The sequence below is a fragment of the Hyla sarda genome, chromosome 10, assembly GCF_029499605.1.
Source record: "Hyla sarda isolate aHylSar1 chromosome 10, aHylSar1.hap1, whole genome shotgun sequence".
Lineage (NCBI taxonomy): Eukaryota > Metazoa > Chordata > Amphibia > Anura > Hylidae > Hyla > Hyla sarda.
In genome coordinates, this window is record NC_079198.1 from 30,355,097 (window position 1) to 30,377,794 (window position 22,698).

At 42.9% G+C, this 22,698-nt stretch overlaps 1 protein-coding gene across 4 annotated transcripts in view; it reads right to left on the minus strand.

Moving 5' to 3' along the window:
• KASH5 (KASH domain containing 5) overlaps nt 1-22,698 on the minus strand; it is a 250,514-nt gene that overhangs the window by 175,887 nt on the left and 51,929 nt on the right. For 3 of the 4 annotated variants that reach the window (XM_056541654.1, XM_056541656.1, XM_056541652.1), the window contains exons 12-16: nt 18,261-18,320; nt 5,910-5,974; nt 4,261-4,318; nt 3,367-3,495; nt 3,062-3,172 (exon numbers count right to left, since the gene is read on the minus strand). In XM_056541654.1, coding sequence (XP_056397629.1) covers nt 3,062-3,172; nt 3,367-3,495; nt 4,261-4,318; nt 5,910-5,974; nt 18,261-18,320 — 423 coding nt within the window. The remainder of the gene's footprint in view (nt 1-3,061; nt 3,173-3,366; nt 3,496-4,260; nt 4,319-5,909; nt 5,975-18,260; nt 18,321-22,698) is intronic. The other variant, XM_056541653.1, reaches the window with a different exon arrangement.

A 22,698-nucleotide genomic window follows, 5' to 3' on the forward strand; every position in this document is an offset into this window, starting at 1 on the left:
CCCCTTCAGCATACCATGTGTGCAAGGCACAGCGGTGTCACGCTGTTCTTCACATGGTTTGCCTTGGTGAACGGAGTCACACAGGGGAAGAACTGCTAAAAGTCATTCATCAAGAAATCGAATTATGGCTTACTCCACGGAAATGGGAACCATGGTGACTGACAACGGGAACATCTTGCATGCACTGCGACAATGAAGCCTGAGACATGCGCCCTGCATGGTGCACGTGTTCAGTCTGGTTGTCAAGTGGTTCCTGAAGTGTTCCCCCAATCTGCAAGACATCCTGACAATGGGAAAGAAACTTTGCATGCACTTCAGCCACTTGTACACCGCAAAGCACACCCTCCTTGAGCTGCAACGTCAAAACGGTATCCCCCAAAATAGTCTGATTTGCAACGTTGGAATTCCACCCTCCATATATTGAAACGACTATAAGAACAGAGAAAAAACACTGATTTCTTGATGATCCACGTGGATAGGGGACTCTCCTGTGTAACTTCAATGTCAACCAGTGGCACCTCATACGTCACACCTGCCGTTTTCTCAGGCCCTTTGAGGAAGCCACTTTATTAGTCAGTCGCCAGGATTTCGGGATGAACAACGTCATTCCACTGCTTCATTTACTACAACACGTGTTGGAAACGATGGCTGGTAAGGGCACTTGAGACGTGGCGCCTACATCTCATGACCACATGAGCCTTGTGGGGGCTGAACTGGAGGGGCACAGTGGAGCACAGTTTATGTGGACAAAATAAAAATGGACATTAAATAGACAGCAAATGGGCGCCAAAGAAGATATTCCAGGTCAGAGGCCCTCTGACCTGGAATATCTTCTTTGGCGCCCATTTGCTGTCTATTTAATGTCCATTTTTATTTTTCCTATATACATCTGCAATCTGAAGCAGGGATGTGCTGATCGAAGAAGGGATATGCTGATCCCGAAACGCGTCATTGCCTGCATGCTTTTTAAAATAGTTTTATTATTACATTTAAATAAACTATTTTAATGTAACCTACGTCTTCCCTGAACCATCTTTGGATCGAGCAGCGCCGGATGCAAGGGCCTTCTTTTTCTCCTTCCTCATCCAAGCACCTCACGGGTTCCTGCACAGGACACCGGTCTAGGCACCTTCGGCTGCAGCACGGACACCAACAAATACCCCTCAAAAGGGGAGACACGCTTAACCTTCAAGAGGGTCGCCAGGTGAGAGCACACCCTGTTGGGGGATTCACTTGGGTTCACTTGATTTACGGTATCACACGAGGGGCTGTCCTCTTTTCTTTTATTCCTTCATTCTCTTTTTATACTGAAGAACAGTATTATTTCACTAACCCAGCACACACCCTATGCGTGTTACAGCAAGGCAAAGTTTTCAACACCCCTATTGAGGCTTTCTGTAGGCCACAAATAGCCATTTTTAATACAGATTTCGCCGCAAATAAATTCGGACCGAACCAAATTTTTTCGGAAAATTTGGCGAATGGGCCGAATTGAATTTTTCAAAAATTCTCTCATCTCTAGGTATGATGTATCAGTATTTTTTTTTAGTAAAAGGGAAGGTTTTAAACATGAATATTAATAAACATTTGTAACTTTAGAACAATCAGCAAGGATAGATTGATAGATAGTGGGGAAGATAGTGGGGAAGATTAGAACAGTAGAGCCAGGCAAATAACGACAAAACAGAGAGAGAGACAGTGACACAGACTTATAGTTCACAAATGGCTTTTCCTGTTTTTATTTTGCAGCACTAAATAAAATACAAAATATATCCTGCTTTTCAAAGCACTGTCTAATACAATATTCTCTAACTATACAGATGACTTGCTACCAGTCACCCAATCGACACAATGGGCATCCAATGTGTTACTCACCCACAGACTACCCACATGAGCTTACTGTTGTGAACACATGTAATGCAGCCATATATTTGGCTGCGCTTCAGGCTGCTTTTTCTGTGCGAAAATTATGTTTGAAGGCCGGCCAGTAACAGTCGGATAGGCCTGGCTGGGCTTTGCAATGCCCCCTCAAGCCTATCCTCCCTACGTCACCACCTCTGTCTCTCTGGCAGCGGTCCTCAGCAAAGCCACTCCTGACATCCTGGACTTCCGCGGCATGACTTTCCCTCCGCGAGAGCTGGCTCCTGCCGGCTGAAACCTCTGTGCGCCTGTGTTGTCCTAGAGGCAGGGAGTGTGCCAGCTCTCTGCCTCTTGCACAGCACAGGCACATGGAGATTTCAGCCGGCAGGAGCCATCGCTTGCAGAGGGAGTGAGCGCATGCTCTGGAAAGTCACGCCAGGCAGTGCGCGGGTCCAGGACGTCATGGGCATATGTGCTGAGGACCTCTGTCTCTCTGGCAGTGATCCAAGTGATGACTTGTAAGCAAATCTTTACATATAAAAGTAAGAAAGAGCTGCTGGAATCTGTAAATCACTGGCTATGTAGAGGACAGGAGCTTCCTCAGGGTCCTGTACAGTCCGCACGCATTTAACAGGGTCCTGTACCAGTGAAATGCCCATACTGATTGGTCAGATCTTCCAGCCATTGACACGTTTCACAGATCTGGACTGGCCAAAGTATTGTATGTGGAGTCTGGTTTCAAGTAACAATGGTCCAGAAAAAAAAAATACTGTACGTTCAAAATACTGTAACCATTGTAAGTAGAGGGACTACTGTATTTCTGAATTTCTCACATATCACCTAGTGTTCCTTGTAGGAGATGAGATCTTTCTTGGAGTTTCACAAATATAAAAAAATAGATAGTTATTAAAATGAAAAGCAGCAGTACTTTGTACAATAGTAACCGCTTAGTTGGAAGCAAAATTACCCTTGATCTAGGGTCTCAATGCATACACATAAAAGGAATTGTATCACTCATTGAATAATGCATAGAACTGTTTATTCATCCATATCAAGTGTTTAGTTACCAATATGAATACAAATGTATTATACATTTATTATTTATTCACTATTTTCAGGAATTATGCAATTCCTTACACAGTATCTGGCCCTGCCTCAACTTATAATGGAAATCATAGCTGAAAATCAATAATACTTTTACCTCTGTTTCTGTATCAGTCCAGATATCCCCCTCAATCTTCTCCATCCCAGCAGAATGTTCAGATAGGTAGTAAAAGGGATCATGTAACTCTATTTTTGGATTTTTGTTAGACTGAAAACAAATACAAAAACATACAAAAAATATTGACTATTTGCAGGAATTATGCAATTCCTTATACTGTATCTGGTCCTGCCACAACTTTTAATAAAAATCATAGCTGTAGTCTTGGACTTCATGGACTAGAAGATAATGTAACCATCTGTAGATAGATAGATAAATAGATAGATAATCAATAATACTTTTACCTCTGTTTCTGTGCCAGTCCAGATATCCCCCTCAATCTTCTCCACACCATCAGAACTTTCAGATCGGTAGCAAAAGGGATCATGTAACTCTACTTTTGGATTTTTGTTAGACTGAAAACAATACAAAAACTAACAATAACAAAAAAATAAATAAAAAAAAAGTTAAAGGAAATCTATCAGCTCTAGATCATGGTCAGTGGTCAAGTGTCACAAAGGCTATAACCCCCACACAGCTCAGAGGAGAGCTGATTTTCAGAGAGGATTTGAAATGGCATGAAATGGAATGGAAATAAAATTTGGATAAATAAATTTTACGGCTAATTTAATTTAGGAACAGAGTCACTTTTCATAAGTCTTCTGGATTGCCGTTTAAGTGCAGTTCTTCCACATTTCATTGAAAATCTGTATGATATCTCATAAGGATAAGTTCAGTTGTTCCAAAAATTTTGTTATTCTAACATTTTTAGCAGCCTTTGAACTGCCTCTATTCCTCAAGGCCCAACTAGTGCCACTCCAATAAGGCTGCCCCCACTCTACAGAGGCTTTTCACTCTCACACCTATGTTCTCTGTGAATCAGTCCTGACATGCTTGCAGCACCCAAATTCATAAAACCTGGGACTCCTGAAGAACCATGGATTGTGAAGAACATAAAGAACTGTAAAATTGTACTAAATCCTACTAAACTATATACTTATATCCAATATACTTTGTTGCCTTTGAAGTTGTCATGGAGATTCTCTTTTTATATGAATTCCTTTTCAAATAGGATTTTCTTCTTACGTTTTACTTTCAAGGTAAAAGTGAAGAATGTAGAATCTAACTGCAATAGACGACAATTGTGTGCACATATTTTCTGAAGTAAGACCCGGCTAAAGGGAATGATGTTTCATTACCTCCTGAATCTCTTCTATTTCATTAGAGAGGGATTGCGTGTTGGAATGACTTGAATGTCTGTAAAGACACAGTAAAGGACACTTTCACATGGTTTACTCACTATTCTGACTTGTCCACTATATACAATTCTAATACTGCTTTTAAACAATGCATTAAGACATGACCTTCAGTCGTTTCTTTCTAGCACAATCACTTTCTATATGAGGAAACATTTTGTTGTCACACTTTTTTCATGTATAGCAGCTTGAATGAATGGTAAGAATTCAGGATATGACTCTTCTGTTCCTTCTAAGCAAAGCAACCTGGGAGTTAGTTGTATAAATTCATCTCTATAGAAAAAACATCTATTATAAAGAGTTTTACATATTACTTACTTAAAGTTCTTTTAGAAATGTCAGATGATTGCACTTTGGTACTGAATAGGTTATGTATATGTGTGTGTATACATACATATATATATATATATATATATATATATATATATATATATATATATATTAGTTTTTTAAAGTGCATACTCTTAACAAATAATGTTCCAGCATAGCTGATCAGTGGAGATCTGACCTTTGAGACCCCCGCAGTTACGGAAAAAGGAAGGAATTAATTTTCCTTGGACATTTCTCCTGCATGGCGGCACTTTCAGCAGCCTGCTGTGCAGTAAACTGTCATGGAGTCCATTCACATAACAGCAAAGTTGGCTGAACGCTATGTTTTTCGGCTCCCCTCTTTTTATTGAGAGTACATGCACACTCGGCTTAATTGCATGCATATGAATCATATAGGAATGATAAGAATAGCTTCCAGCCAAATAAGCAGTTCTGAAGGTGTTTTTTTTCCAAACATTTTCCATGGCAAGCTGTGTACCATAGTAAACTGCAAAGTGGTAGTGAATTTCCTATATCAGGCTGCAATCATTGCAAGACAGATCTGGAAGAGTCACATCTCCACATTTAGCACACTAAATAGCAGTGTCATTCCTATATCTACAAGAAGAGTGGACACTAGCACTGCTGCTTCGTAGTTTAGCACACGTGTCAATTAGCAGACCTTAGGCTTCCAAATAAATGGCATATTGATGCAAGTCAAAGAAAAAGGGAGTGCTCACATCCAAAGATACAGTCCCAAAATATGCATCACAAAAGAAGATGAAAAAATTATGGAGCACTCACCCCACTTAGCGTAGTCTTTCAAAGTGGCTTTATTCCATAACAAACATCACAGGACATGACATAGAAGCAAGGTGCAAACGAGAGGTGTGGGAGACAGACGAATGGAGGAGCGTCAATTGTTTTACGCTGTGTATCGCTTCTCAGAAGAAGTGCTACGCAGTGTGAAACAATAGTTGCACCTCCATTTCTCTGTCTCCCCTGCCTCTCGTTTGCACCTGTTTTCCTGCTCCTATGTCGTGTCCTGTTATGTTTGTTTTGGAATAAAGCAACTTTGAAAGACTATGCTATGTGTTGTACCTATGTGTGCGCCAGTAGAGAGCAGTAAGAGAAGAGCAGTGCCAAGCTGAGGATACACCTGCAGCCTGTCATCACGGCGTGGTGAGGAATAAGGGGGGGGGGGGCTGTGATATGGGGTGAATAGTGTGTTTCAGGCCCATGATCACAAAGGCTGTATTGTAAAAGAGGTACTGGTAGCTTACATGGCTCTGTCGTCATGGGTCTGTAAAAGTTCTTCTTGTAAATTATTCTTTTCATTTTTCAGCTCCTAGAAAGAAAGTGAAAATTAACAAAATATTTTTTTGGTAGAAACATTCCCAAACATAGTCACAAATTCATTACACTGTGTATCATAATAGTTGAAAAAAGACACAGACCTGACATTCATTTTTTTAGGCTACGTCTATATGGCCCGATAATATGATGATCGCAAAACTGTGCCCCTGTGCAAACCACAACAACAAACCGCAACCCAATGGCACCTGCTGGGCTGCACCACCAGTGTTATAGAGGAGAATAAAGGGAGGGCACTTTACTACCTGCTGGAACCACAGCTGTCATGAACCACAGAGGATTTCCTATAGGAAATAATTCTAAGGCCGCTAGCAGTGACCACCACAGACTGTGGGGAAGAATTATGAATCTTTTTTTTAACTTGTTAATGGTCTATTTTGTGTGTTTTTGTTTTGCAATTTTTTCGGTTTTGCATATTTTTTTTAGCTCTTTTTTTAACTTTTAACATTATAAGTTATTTCTGAAGACTTGTCTATGTAGACCACTTTACATGCAGTGGTCATTAATTTATCATTTGGAATTTTAAAAAAAAAAAACGCAAAATTACAATGCAGTGGTTGAAAAACCCTGAGAACATAGTGTCAAATGTGTCTATTGCATATTTTCTAACACACTCCTGAGCAGCCCATGAATGATGTGACCCTGTGGAATCTTTTTTCATTGGATTGTCTAATAATATGTCCAGAATATTCTGTCAATTGTATGTGTCAAATTTTCCCAAAAACATTTACTTCATTTTCTATGAAGCCCAAAGTGTTTTAAAGAGTAGATTCCAATTATGTTGCAGAAACTTGGGAATGGGAATCAGTTCCATTCATCTTAATGGGGTTGTTTCGGTGCAAGCACATAGATTTCTAAGTGCCCCATTCAGATTAATTTGACTACATCAGAAACTTGTGCACCCTAAAAGTCTAAGCAAAAAGTTCATAGGCACCAATGTCTGGACTTTTTTGAATATTTTGTTCAGCTTTCATTTACTTTAAAAACACAGATTACAGTTGTCACAGCTACTATCCGTTTCTTTACATCATTACATGTGATGATATTTTCTGTTCTTTCATCTTTGCCTTTTCCAAGTGTCAGTCTGGGTCACTCTTCTTGTCTGCTGCATCTTTTTGTTGTTTATTACTAGTCTAGTTAATCAAAACCTGTCTTCTTATTATGTCTTTATTAGTATTTCCAAGCCAAACATCTCTCCTTCTGTCATAGTCTTTGTTTTCTTCAGTATACCATATAAGGCTGCTTTCACACTATAGAATTAGCCGTTTCAAAGATCTGTTATAATGACCCGTTAACAAAACCATTAAAAACGGCCGTTAAATGCCAATACAAAATCCCATTATAGTCTATGGGATTTTTACATTACCCGTTTTAACCCGTCATAGCCCTTTATTAATAATGGACTTTAATTTGGTGATGGGAGAAAGTAACAGGAGAAATAGTGCAAACAGAAGCAGCAAAACAACCCCAAAACATTATTGAGCCTCCACCATATTTCACTGTAGGTACTGTGTTCTTTACTTTGTGTAAACAGTAGAATGATGTGCTTTACCAAAAAGCTCTATCTTGGTCTCATCTGTCCACAAGACGTTTTCCCAGAAGGATTTTGGCTTACTCAAGTTCATTTTGGCAAAATGTAGTCTTGCTTTTTTATGTCTCTGTGTCAGCCGTTAGGTCCTCCTGGGTCTGCTGCCATAGTGTTTTATTTCATTTAAATGAAATGATAGTTTACGCTGACATTAATGCTCCTTGAGCCTGCTGGACAACTTGAATATCTTTGGAACTTGTTTGGGGCTGCTTATTCACCTTCTGGACTATTCTGTCCACGCCCAGAGAGATTAGCTACAGTGCCATGGGTTGCAAACTTCCTGATAATGTTACACACTGTGGACAAAGGCAAATCTAGATCTCTGGAGATGGACTTGTAACATTGAGATTGTTGATATTTTTCCACAATTTTGGTTCTTCTCCTTTTTCTGTTGTCCATGCTTAGTGTGGCACACACAGACACACAATGCAAAGACTAAGTGAACTTCTCTCCTTTTTATCTGCTTTCAGGTGTGGTTTTTGTATTGACCATACCTGTTACTTGCCCCAGGTGAGTTTAAAGGAGTATCACATTCTTGAAACAATCTTATTTATCCACAATTTTGAAAGGGTGCCAATAATTTTGTCCAGCCCATTTTTGGAGTTTGGTGTGACATTATGTCCAATTATCTTTTTTTCCTCCCTTTTTTGGTTCCTGTATATACTCGAGTATAAGCCGACCCGAATATAAGCCGAAGCCCCCAATTTCACCCCAAAAACCCAGGAAAAGTTATTGACTCGACTATTAGCCTAGGGTGGGAAATACATCATCCCCCCATGTAATCATCCAGACCCCCTTCATCACCCCCCCCCCCTTCATCATCACCGCCTGTCAATCCCTTCATCAGTGGTCTTCAACCTGCGTATCTCCAGATGTGGCAAAACTACAACTCCCAGCATGCCCGGACAGCCATCGCCTGTCCAGGCATGCTGGGAGTTGTAGTTTTGCAACCTCTGGAGGTCCGCAGGTTGAAGACCACTGCGGCCTACTGCGGCCTTAGTCATCATCCAGACCCTCCCCCCCTTTTGTTTTGTACTCGCTTCCCCTCGGCGGGAAGTTAGGGTGAGCTGGTCCAGGCCATCTATACTGCAGGGACCATCCGGTGGGGATGGTTAGTCGTTGCGGGCTGTCTATTTTCACCGGGGGGCCCTCTTCTCCGTGCTTCGGGCCTGCCCCGGAATAGTGACGTTGCCTTGATGATGATGCACAGGGACGTTCATGCGCAACGTCCCTGTGCGTCGTCGTCAAGGCAACATCACTAGTCTGAGGCCGGAGCGGAGAAGAGGGCCCCCCCGGTGAAAATGGACAGCCTGCAACGACTAACCATCCCCACCGGACGGTCCCTGCAGCATAGATGGCCCGGACCAGCTCATCCTAACTTCACGCCGAGGGAGGTTGCGTACAAAACAAAGGGGGGGGGCTGAATGATGACTAAGGCCACAGTGGTCTTCAACCTGCGGACCTCCAGAGGTTTCAAAACTACAACACCCAGCATGCCCGGACAGCCAATGGCTGTCCGGGCATGCTGGGAGTTGTAGTTTTGCAACACCTGGAGGTCCGCAGGTTGAAGACCACTGAGAAGGGATTGACAGGCGGAGAGTTCACTCGAGTATAAGCGGAGGGGGGCATTTTCAGCACGAAGAATCGTGCTCAAAAACTCGATTTATACTAGAGTATACGGTAAGTTCCAATACACACAAAGGGAATAAACATGTGTATAGCAAAACATGTGTTACTGCAATCCTTTTCTGTGAGAAATACTTCATTTTCTTTAAAAATTTCAGGGGTGCCAACATTTACGGCAATGACTGTATATCTAGGAGCATATTATGTATACCGTACATCTGGTATCATAGGCTCAAGATCTATAAAATTAGCATAAGATCAATTTCAGTAATGCATGGAAATAGCCTGGAATCAGAATCTATAGTAGAGCAATATACTGGTGGGAATCAAGAGGCAAGAATATCAAGAAAAAAAGGTATATACAATATATACAATCATTGTATTATTTTTTTTTCATGGTCACTGCACCTGAACTCACATTTAAAGGGGTACTCCACTGCCCCAGCCTTCAGAACATTTTGTTCCAAACGCTGGATGCGGACTGCCACGCCCCCTCCCGTAGACTTGCATTGAGGGGGCATGGCCTTGACGCCACGACCCCCGTATGCCTTCCACCCACTCCCTTTAGATAACGCGGGGCCACGGCTGGGACTTGTGGCTAATAGCACGCGGCACTGATCACGGTGCTGAGCGCTATTAACCCTTTAGATGTGGCATTCAAAGTTGAACGCCGCGTCTAAAATGGAAGTGAACTGCTCAGTGGGCGAAATCGAGGCATCCCAAAGAGATGTAGGACAGCAGGAGAGTCCCCTACCTTCCTCCTCGCTGTCCGATCGCCAAATGACTGCTCAGTGTCTGAGATCCTATGAGAAACCATTGATCAATGTAAAAGATCAGGGTGTGCAGTGTTATAGGTCCCTATGGGAGTTATAACACTGCAAAAAAAAAAAAAAAAAAGTGAAGAAATCATTTAACCCCTTCCCTAATGAAAGTTTGAATCACCCCCCTTTTCCCCTTTAAAAAAAACTGTGTAAATAAAAATAAACATGTGATATCACCATGTGCGGAAATGTCCAAATTATAAAAATATATTGTTGATTAAACCGCATAGTCAATGGCGTATGCGCAAAAAAATTAAAAGCGTATTTTGGGTCACTTTTTATATCATGAAAAAATGAATAAAAAGCGATCAAAAAGTCCGATCAAAACAAAAATGGTACTCATCAAAACTTCACATCATAGCGCAAAAAATGAGCCCTCATACCGCCCCGTGCGCGGAAAAATGTAAAGTTATAGGGGTCAGAAGATGACAATTTTAAATGTATACTGTTACGCCGAGCGCTCCGGGTCCCCGCTCCTCCCCGGAGCGCTCGCCTCTCTCTCCTCGCTGCAGCGCTCCGGTCACATCCTCTGACCCGGGGCGCTGCGATTCCGCTGTCAGCCGGGATGCGATTCGCGATGCGGGTAGCGCCCGCTCGCGATGCGCACCCCGGCTCCCGTACCTGACTCGCTCCCCGTCTGTCCTGTCCCGGCGCGCGCGGCCCCGCTCCCTAGGGCGCGCGCGCGCCGGGTCTCTGCGATTTAAAGGGCCACTGCGCCGCTGATTGGCGCAGTGGTTCCAATTAGTGTGTTCACCTGTGCACTTCCCTATATCACCTCACTTCCCCTGCACTCCCTTGCCGGATCTTGTTGCCTTAGTGCCAGTGAAAGCGTTCCTTGTGTGTTCCTTGCCTGTGTTTCCAGACCTTCTGCCGTTGCCCCTGACTACGATCCTTGCTGCCTGCCCCGACCTTCTGCTACGTCCGACCTTGCTTCTGCCTACTCCCTTGTACCGCGTCTATCTTCAGCAGCCAGAGAGGTGAGCCGTTGCTAGTGGATACGACCTGGTCACTACCGCCGCAGCAAGACCATCCCGCTTTGCGGCGGGCTCTGGTGAAAACCAGTAGTGGCTTAGAACCGGTCCACTAGCACGGTCCACGCCAATCCCTCTCTGGCACAGAGGATCCACTACCTGCCAGCCGGCATCGTGACATATACATTTTCGTGCATGTAGTAATTATTTTTTCCAGAAGTACGACAAAATCAAATCTATATAAGTAGGGTATCATTTTAACCGTATGGACCTACATAATTAAGATAAGGTATCATTTTACCGAAAAATACACTGCGTAGAAACGGAAGCCCCCAAAAGTTACAAAATGGTGTTTTTTCTTCAATTTTGTTGCACAATGATTTAGGTTTTTCCGTTTCGCCTTGGATTTTTGGGTAAAATTACTAATGTCACTGCAAAGTAGAATTGGTGGCAAAAAAAATAAGCCACAATATGGATTTTTAGGTGGAAAATTTAAAGGGTTATGATTTTTAAAAGGTAAGGAGGAAAAAACGAACATGCAAAAACTGAAAAACCTTGAGTCCTTAAGGGGTTAGTATTATGGCTAATAATAATAATAAAAAAAAAAAATCATAAAGAAAAACTATATAAACTAGATAAGCTTTAGATTGCGGGGGGGGGGGGGCGGGGGGGGGGGGGGATCGGACAGCTGGTATCCTGCCTCTCCCCAGAAATGGAGCGTGTCGAACACAGCACAAATCGGTGGCGATCAACACCCCCCTCTATTTATCTCTATGGGAGAGCCAGAGACAGAGTGTTCAGCTATCTCCGGGTCTACCACAGATATATATGGAGGGGGCATGTCAGCCGCTGCTGTGTGCGGGGTCGACACACTCAGTTCCTGAGGAGAACCAGGGTCCCGTACAGATCATGGAGGGTCCCAGTGGTCGGACCCCCGGCAATCTAAAACATATCCCGTATCCTTAGGATAGTTCTTCTTTTATAACAATAACTATTATTATTATTATTATTATCAATAATAATAATAATTTTATTGAAAAAGCTATACCTCTATTATATCAACATTGACCAGCCATACCATTAAACAAGACCTATTAAGGTGTCCAACATAACTTTTCTGCAATTTGCAACTGCAGTAAAACCATAAGGTCTAGTCTTCACTCTCTATGTGCATTAATAAGCCTTGGGCACCCATGTTCCTGTCATCAATTTATTACCTGTCCTTCCTTAGATCACTTTTGTAGGTACTAACCACTGCATGCTGTGAACAACACACAAGACCTGCTGTTTTAGAGATGCTCTAACCCAGTCATCTAGACATCACAATTTGGCCCTTGTTAACTCCTTAAGGACTCAGCGTTTTTCCGTTTTTGCATTTTCATTTTTTCCTCATCACCTTCTAAAAATCATAACTCTTTCAATTTTGAACATAAAATTCCATATGATGGCTTATTTTTGCGCCACCAATTCTACTTTGCAGTGACATTAGTCATTTACCCAAAAAATCCACGGCGAAACGAATAAAAGAATTCATTGTGCGACAAAACTGAAAACAAAATGCCATTTTGTAACTTTTGGGGGCTTCCGTTTCTACGCAGCGCATTTTTTGTGGTATAAATGACTCCTTATCATTATTCTGTAGGTCCATACAGTTAAAATTCTACCCTACTTATATAGGTTTGATTTTGTCGTACTTCTGAAAAAAATCATAACTACATGCAGGAAAATGTATATGTTAAAAATTCTCATCTTCTGAACCCTATAACTTTTTTTATTTTTCCGCGTTTGGGCCGGTCTGAGGGCAAATTTTTTGCACAGTAATCTGAAGTTTTTATTGATTTCATTTTTGTATTGATCGGACTTTTTGATTGCTTTTAATTTATTTTTTCATGATATAAAAAGTGACCAAAAATACGCTATTTTGGACTTTGGAATTTTTTTGCGCATACGTCATTGACCGTGCGGTTTAATTAACAATATATTTTTATAACTCGGACATTTCCCCACGCAGCAATACCACATATGTTTATTTTTATTTACACTTTTTTTTTATGGGAAAAGGGGTGTGATTAAAACTTTAATTATGGAAGGGGTTAAATGACTTTTATTAACTTTTTTTCACTTTTTTTTGCAGTGTTATAGCTCCCAAAGGGGGCTATAACACTAAAAACACTGATCTTTTACACTGTTCACTGCAAAGCCATAGCTTTGCATTGATCAGTGTTATAGGCGGTCGATTTCTCAAGCCTGTATCTCAGGCTTGGAGCAATCAGTCGCCAATCGGACGCAACTGAGCAAGGTAAGGGGACCTCCGCTCGCGTGCTAGCTGATCGGGACATCACGATTTTATTGCGATGGTCCCGATCAGCCCGACTGAGCTGCCAAGAAGCTTTGACTTTCATTTTAGACATTGCAATCAACTTTGATCGCCGCGTCTAAACGATCCGCAGACTATTAGCCCAGGGTCCCGGCTATCATTAGCCGCCGGGACAGACCCGGTATGACGCGGCGTCACGGCGTGACCCCGTTTTATTTACTGGGACCAGGCATTAGGGTGTACGTCCTTAAGAGGTTAAAGGGGTTATCCACCATAAGGTGATTTTAGTACATACCTGCCAGACAGTAATGGACATGTTTAGGATGGATTTGTAGTTGTCTTGGGGATAAATGGCTATGTCATGAGATTATGATAATACTGTGGCTATCATTTTGTGAACTGGCATTTCCTGTTTGAGTTTCCTTCTTTGCCTACAAATCCAATAATTCCATTCCATTCCTCCCTCCCACAAATCAGCCACCCCACCCATTGAAATATATCTGCACTGCATCCATTCAAAAGACCTGTGTTTTTCAATCAGGGTGCCTACAGCTGTTGCAAAAATACAATTATTTGCAGATTGATCTCTCTCCCACCAAGCGATCGCTCCACCCATTGAAGCAGACAGGCTCCCTGTCATCAGCTGACTAGTGATGATCCCGGCCGCATTGCTACCTGGGAAAAATCTGAGACAACAGTCATTTTGTATGCTGTTAAAAATAAATATTGGGGTGAAAATCACATAAGAATTGTGAGAAAACCGTCACACACAGGTACAAACACTATAACACTGCTCCGGCGTCCCGCAAATGGACTTTTAAACACACGAAATAAAGAAATCTGCACAGCTTCAAAACGTGAGTGCCTTCTGCCTTCTTTTGTACTGCATATCTTTGAGCTGCCACTCTTAGAATGAGCACCACGTTATACTTGCAGTACGCCTGAAGTCTCCATGCTTCCACCTGTGTATCTACAGCAAGCTTAGCATTAAGAGCTCCACTACATGCCTCAGTGCCGACCCACTCTCTCTCCTGTAGTCGGTCACTCTATTATGAACTACACTAACTTCTAACTAACTAAATTATTTCTAGAATACCCCTTTAACCTCTTAAGGACATAGGACGTTCTCTAACGTCCCCACTACCTGGGCTTTAATGCCCAAGGACGTTAGAGAACGTCCTGTTGTATTTCCGATCTCTGCCGCGCGCCGGGCAGAGATCGGAACTGGATGCCTGCTGAAATCCTTCAGCAGGCATCCAGGGCAAACGCCGAGGGCGCCCTTGCGATCTGCGGCGATACCGGGCTGATTGGGTCTCTGGGACCCGACCGCCCGGTAATTTCCCATGATCCCGGCTGTCACAGACAGCCAGGACCATGCTGAAGACTAGGAGCGAGGTGGCAAGCCTGCCACCTCCTCCGATCCCCTGCGATTCTTCGGTTAACTAACCGACCAATCGCAGGGGGGGGGCAGTTACTTCCTCCCGCCCTGCCCGGCCCCTTGAAGTCCGGAGAGGACGGGAGGAAGACCGGAGGACGCGGCGGGGGACGGGGGAGTGCTGGGGACCGGCCCCGGTACTTACCTCGTCCCTGAAGACCCGGATCCCGGCGACGGAGACAGCGGCAGCGGCGACAGGTGAGTTGATCTTCAGCCGCGGTCGTGCCCTTTACAGCAATGCACGTCGCCGTAAAGCGACATGCATTGCTGTAATGGGACCCTGTAAACTACAACTCCCAGCATGCCCAGACAGCCCTTGGCGTCTGGGCATGCTGGGAGTTGCAGTTTTGCAACATCTGGAGGTCCACAGTTTGGAGACCACTGTGCCCTTCCACATGTTGCAAAACTACACATCCTCAGCATGCCCTTACTGTCCAGGCATGCTGGGAGTTGTAGTTCTGTAACATCTGGCCCTTCAGATGTTGCAGAACTACAACTCCCAGCATGCCTGGACAGTTTTGGCATACTGGGAGTTGTAGTTTTGCAACATCTGGAAGGGCACAGATTGGGAACCACTGTATTAGTGGTCTGCAAACTGTAGTCCTCCAGATGTTGCAAAACTACAACTCCCAGCATGCTGGGAGTTGTAGTTCGGCAACATCTGGCTCTAAAGATGTTGCCGAACTACTACTCCCAGCATGCCTGAGAATGCTGGGAGTTGTGGTTTTGCAACAACTGGAGGCACACTGGTTGGGAAACATTGTCTGTTTCCTAACTCAGTGTTTCCCAACCGTGTGCCTCCAGCTGTTGCAAAACTATAACTACCAGCATGCACTGATAAACTGTGCATGCTGGGAGTTGTAGTTTTGTAACAGCTGGAGATCCCCCCCCCCCCTGTGAATGTGCACGGTACATTCACATGGGCAGGGGGCTTACAGTGAGTATCAGGCTGCAAGTTTGCGATGCAGCAAATTTTGCGCGGCAGCTCAAACTCGCAGCGGGAAACTCGCTGTAATCCCCCGCCCGTGTGACTGTACCCTAAAAACACTACACTACACTACACTAACACAAAATAAAATAAAAAGTAAAAAACACTACATATACACATACCCCTACACAGCCCCCCTCCCCTCCCAATAAAAATGAAAAACGTCTGGTACGCCACTGTTTCCAAAATGGAGACTCCAGCTGTTGCAAAACAACAACTCCCAGTATTGCCGGACAGCCGTTGACTGTCCAAGCATGCTGGGAGTTTTGCAACAGCTGGAGGCACCCTGTTTGGGAATCACTGGCGTAGAATACCCCTATGTCCACCCCTATGCAAATCCCTAATCCAGGCCTCAAATGCGCATGGCGCTCTTACTTTGGAGCCCTGTCGTATTTCAAGGCAACAGTTTAGGGTCACATATGGGGTAGCGCCGTACTCAGGAGAAATTGTGTTACAAATTTTGGGGGGCTTTTTCTCTTTTTCTCCTTTAACCCCTTATGAAAAGATGAAGTTGGGGTCTACAACAGCATGTTAGTGTAAAAAAATTATTTTTTTACACTAACACGCTGGTGTTGCCCTATACTGTTCATTTTGACAAGAGGTAAAAGGGAAAAAAGCCCCCCAAAATTTGTAATGCAACTTCTCACGACTACGGAGATACCCCATAAGTGGGCGCAAAGTGCTCTGGGGGCGCACAACAAGGCCCAAAAGGGAGAGTGCACCATGTACATTTGAGGTGATTTTCACAGGGGTGGCTGATTGTTACAGCGGTTTTGACAAACGCAAAAAAAAAAAAAAAAAACACATGTGACCCCATTTCGGAAACTACACCCCTCACGGAATGTAATGAGGGGTGCAGTGAGAATTTACACCCCACTGGTGTCTGACAGATCTTTGGAACAGTGGGCTGTGCAAATTAAACATTTTGTACAGCCCACTGTTCCAAAGTTCTGACAGACACCAGTGGGGGGTAAATGCTCACTGTACCCCTTGTTACGTTCCTCAAGGGGTCTAGTTTCCAAAATGGTATGCTATGTTGGGGTTAATTTGCTGTCCTGGCACCATAGGGGCTTCCTAAATGCAACATGCCCCCCGAGCAAAATTTGCTCTCCAAAAGCCAAATATGACTCCTTCTCTTCTGAGCATTGTAGTTTGCCCGTAGTGCACTTCAGGTCCACTTATGGGGTACCATCATACTCAGAAGAGATGGGGTTACAAATTTTGGGGGGTATTTTCTGCTATTAACCCTTGCAAAAATGTGAAATTTGGGGGGAAACACACATTTTAGTGAAAAAATATATATATTTTTTTACATATGCAAAAATCGTGAAACCCCTGTGGGGTATTAAGGCTCACTTTATTCCTTGTTACGTTCCTCAAGGGGTCTAGTTTCCAAAATGGTATGCCATGTGGGATTTTTTTCTGTTCTGGTACCATAGGGGCTTCCTAAATGCAACATGCCCCCCAAAAACCATTTCAGAAAAACGTACTCTCCAAAATCCCCTTGTCGCTCCTTCGCTTCTGAGCCCTCTACTGCGCCCGCCGAACACTTTTCATGGACATATGAGGTATGTGCTTACTCGAGAGCAATTGGGCTACAAATATAAGTATAAATTTTCTCCTTCTACCCCTTGTAAAAATTAAAAAAATTGGGTCTACAAGAACATGCGAGTGCAAAAAATGAAGATGGTGAATTTTCTCCGCTGCTATTCCTGTGAAACACCTAAAGGGTTAAAACGCTGACTGAATGTCATTTTGAATACTTGGGGGGGGGTGCAGTTTTTATAATGGGGTTATTTGTGGGGTATTTCTAATATGAAGACCCTTCAAATCCACTTCAAACCTGAACTGGTCCCTGAAAAATAGTGAGTTTTAAAATTTTGTGAAAAATTGGAAAATTGCTGCTGAACTTTGAAGCCCTCTGATGTCTTCCAAAAGTAAAATCATGTCAATTTTATGATGCAAACATAAAGTAGACATATTGTATTTGTGAATAAATTTTTTTTTTATTTGGAATATCCATTTTCCTTACAAGCAGAGAGCTTCAAAGTTAGAAAAATGCAAAATTTTAAATTTTTTCATCAAATTTTGGAATTTTTCACTAAGAAACAATGCAAGTATCGACAAAATTTTACCAATAACATAAAGTAGAATATGTCACGAAAAAACAGTATCGGAATCAGAATGATAGGTAAAAGCATTCCAGAGTTATTAATGTTTAAAGTGACAGTGGTCAGATGTTCAAAAAACGCTCCGGTCCTAAGGTGTAAAATGGCCTGGTCCTTAAGGGGTTAAAGAAGCTCAGAAACTTACACTTCTCCATTTTCCCTCCTTTCAACAAATCAACTTCAATAACTCACTGTCATTTATGTTACTCATATTACCTATTTTAATGTTATGGCTGATTGATGTACTGTATCTCTATGTAAAAATATTAATAAATCCTATTATATGCTACATATCTAACATTTTATTCCTTCTCTGTACATAAGTTTAGATAATAAGCTGACTCACCAGTAACAAGGTTTTTTGCTCTTCCACCAGTCCCATTAGTTCTTCTGATTGGACAGTTTTCTACAAAAATACACAGATGAAAGTAATATACAGTACATATACACCATACATTATTACATTATTGACATGCACCTAAATGCATGCATTTACATGTCTAAAACCTAACATCTCCTTGCTCTTCCATATTGACTGAAGGGGTTGTCCCACCTTATCTTAAAGGTAACCTGAAACACCCGAACGTTTAACCCTTTAACGACCACGGATGTCCGGTATTAACCCTTTAGACTCAGCGGAGCTATTCGGGACCGCCGCTGTAAAATCGCGGCGTACCGAACAGCTGAGAGGACAGCGGAGGTGCCTTACCTTCTTCCCGGCTGTCCGATCAGCGTTTGATTGCTCCAAGCCTGAAATTCAGGCTTGAGCAATCAAACGCAGAAAACATTGATCAATGCATTGCTATGGCAATGCATTGAACAGTGCCTGCAATCAGTGTATGCAATGTTATAGCCCCTACACTGCATAAAAAAAGTTAATAAATGTGATTTAACCCCTTCCCTAATGCTATAAAAATATATTGCAAATTAAACTGCATGGTCAAAGGCGTACACGCAAAAAAAATACCAAAGTCCAAAATAGTGTATTTTTGGTCACTTTTTATACCATAAAAAATGAATAAAAAGCGATCAAAAAGTCCAATCAAAACAAAAATGGTACTGATAAAAACTTCGGAAAGCAGGGCAAAAAATGCAACCTTATACTGCCTCGTTCTTGGAAAAATTAAAAAGTTAGGTCAGAAGATGACAATTTTACACATATTAATTTTTGTGCATGTAGTTATGATTTTTTCCAGAAGTATGACAAAATCAAACCTATATAAGTAGGGTATCATTTAATCATATGGACCTACAGAATAAAGATAAGGTGTTATTTTTACCAAAAAATTTACTGCGTAGAAACGGAAGCCCCCAAAAGTTACAAAATTGTGTTCTTTCTTCAATTTTGTTGCACAATGATTTTTTTCTCTCTTTCTCTGTAGATTTTTTGGGTAAAATGACTGATGTCATTACAAAGTAGAATTAGTGGTGCAAAAAAAAAGCCATCATATGGATTTTTAGGTGCAAAATTTAAAGGGTTATGATTTTTAAAATGTAAGGAGGAAAAAACGAAAGAAAAATGCTGAGTCCTTAAAGGACATCTGCAGCGTGATTAACACTTATCCCCTATCCACAGGATAGGAGATAAGTGTTTGATCGCGGGGGGGTCCGACCGCTGGGACCGACCGCTGGGACCCCCTGTGATCTCCTGTACGGGGCCGCGGCTGTCCCGTGCAGGGGGCGTGTCAGCCGCAGCATGACGTTGCGGCCGGCACGCCTCCTCCATACATCTCTATGGGAGAGGCGGGGAGGCAGCGTTCGTGCCTCCCCGCCTCCCCTAATAGAACTGTATTGAGACGGGGAGTCACCGTCGACCTCTAGGTCGATGCTACGCGCCTTAGCGCTCACTATGAGCGCTAATGGCGGCGCCCCGTTAGGGAGATCTTGGGGGGGTCCCAGCGGTCGGACCCCCCGCGATCAAACACTTATCCCCTATCTTGTAGATAGGGGATAAGTGTATATTGCGCTGCAGTTGTCCTTTACGGGGTTTAAGGTGCATTCACACGTACAGTATCCTGCGCATATTTGATATGCAGGATCTGAAGCTGTGTTCAGTCAGTTAGTTTACAATGAAATCTGCAGCATCAAATCCTGCACATCAAATATGTGCAGGATACTGTATATGTGAATACACCCTTAGGATAGGGTCACACGTAGTGCATCCAGTGTGCCGACTGCTGTGCCTGTGTGTCATGCTCTGTCTGCTAGTAGCAGAAATCCGCCGCTACTAGCAGACACACAGGGATCTGTGAGTTGTGCGCATGCGAAGTGTACTCACAGACATTGCGGTTGCTACCCCTGCTCCCTGAGCTAGGATCCCTGTGTATCTACTCATAGTGGTGGATTGCTGCTATCAACAGACAAAGCAGAACACACAGTCACAGCAGGAGGCACACTATAGGAATGGTCAGTAGTGCATCCGCAGCATCAAATATGCTGCGGATGCGCTACATGTGACCCTACCCTTAGATTAGATTGTAGTGTTCCTGGGACCCTGCCTCCTGCACCTGTTTCCTGCTGCCTGTGGTCTGGACACCATAAAACAGGTGACAGGTTCCCTTTGGCTCAGGCATACTATTAAAAATATCACGTAATTGGAAGGGAAGTTTTTGTGAAGATAATGACAAAACTAAGTGTTTTCAGTGTGCGCAAAAATTACTAATGTTTCAAATATGGCGTATTTTGCTATATAAATCAGGCGCAATTACTTTGCAGTGTCCAAAACAGGTGGAAAACAAGCTACTTCACATGTTTGGCGCCAAGCAGGTCAGACTACACCCTCGCAGATCCGTGAAAGGCAGCAACAAAAAGCAGTAAAGTGAACCGACTCAAATTGTCCTATCTGTTCCAATCCCCATGGTTGGGATGCTTAAAATTTTTTTCATGTTAACTTTCACAAGTGCAACTAATCCCAATGTTGAGATAGAAGAAAATAGCAAAAAAAAAAAAAAAAGTAATGTATTTATTTATTTAATATTAATTACTTTATTAAATGAAGCACCTTTAAAATAAAACCAAATTGGACATGCCACATGGCCTTGGTGTACTTTGGCACTGTTTACACCACCCATACTGTGGAATAAAATGCGAGAAATTTCTGCACTAAAATATGATAAATAAGCTTTAAAGATATTACACAGAATACACAAAAATATAGGCCACGCTCCTCTTTACAAAACAGACAAGCAAAAGCATAGCAAAATTTGAGTGTAATCTGTTTTCAAATGTTGTGTAAACAGTGAGCACCATTTTTTAGACCAAACTGGGTGCAAAATGGACAAAAAAAACCCTAATGCTAATTCCTATGATTATCTCTCCCAATATGTAACAATGAAGGCTGATAAATGAAAACATCTATTATTCTGAAGCTTCAGTGACATCTGCTGGCTATATTCTAGCACATTTCCTTTTACATCTTGAGACTGACTGTTTTCTTCTACAATAGTGACAGCTCATACACATAGCTTAGGACTCATTAGGGCACTTCTCATTGAAGTTTCAGATTTCAGATTCACTAGGACAGGTAATAAAGGCAAGGTAGCCTTTGATGATCCTATGTGGCACCTACATATACAGTTTTTTGTAAATGGGGATTCACATAACCTATACATGAACATTGCTCCTATTAATTTGTTGAGGGGATTTAATTTACCAAGGTGAAGCTATATTGCCTTTATGGGATGTAATATTTACTGGCAGCATTTCTAAAATTGTTTATTGTGGAACAGACATCTTGAATAAGCCATTGTGAAATTATATATTGTATTAATGTATCTGGCAATCTTATTGTTGTATTTTCCACAGGATGTGTGTCATGATTGGGGGTAGGGATCAGTGCAGACCTGGATTTAGCCCCAACCACTATCTCTAGTTACTTGGACGATCCCCTCTAAACGGTGGCCCCAAACTGGTTGATGGCCCCTACACTGAACTAACTGCAGGAGATTGAAGAATAGTTAAAGGGGTATTCAGCCCCTAGACATCTTATCCCCTATCCAAAGGATAGGGGATAAGATGTCAGATCGCCGGGGTCCCGCTGCTGGGGACCCCGGGATCTCGGCTGCAGCTCCCCGCTATCCTTACTGCACAGAGAAGACTCGCTACGTGCGTAATGACCAGCGATACAGGGGCCGGAGCATCGCTACATCACGGCTCCGCCCCTGTGACATCATGCCCTGCCCCCTTAATGCAAGTCTATGGGAGGGGCGTGATGGCCGCCACGCCCCCTCCCATATACTTGTATTGAGGGGGGTGGGCCGTTATGTCACAAGGGGGCGGAGCTGGGACGTAACGATGCTCCGGCGCCTGTATTGCCCGTTGCTCTGTGCAGTAATGATAGCGGGGTGCTGCAGCGAAGATCCCGGGGGTCCCCAGCGGCGGAACTCCGCGATCTGACATCTTATCCCCTATCCTTTGGATAGGGGATAAGGTATCTAGTGGCAGAGTACCCCTTTAAAAGGTCCTGGTCAGAACAACACAGGCAAAAGTGGTACCAAATCTGAAGCAAAATTTTAACAGGAGCAGACGCAAAGGTCAAGACCAGGAGGGCAGCGTCACAGACAAAGTCATAGACAAAACAGTACAAAGTCAGAGACAAAACAGAGTCAGGACAGACAAGGGTCAAACCTAAAGCATGACATATTACAAAGTCAGCAAAAAATGAAGCAAAGTAAGGGATCAGGCAAAAGGTCAGGTCACAGCAGGTCAAAAAGTATAGGAGGGGAGGGAAAAGGAACACTAGTGACAGGGCAAAGTACAATCACAGGCATAGGACTGAGATTGTC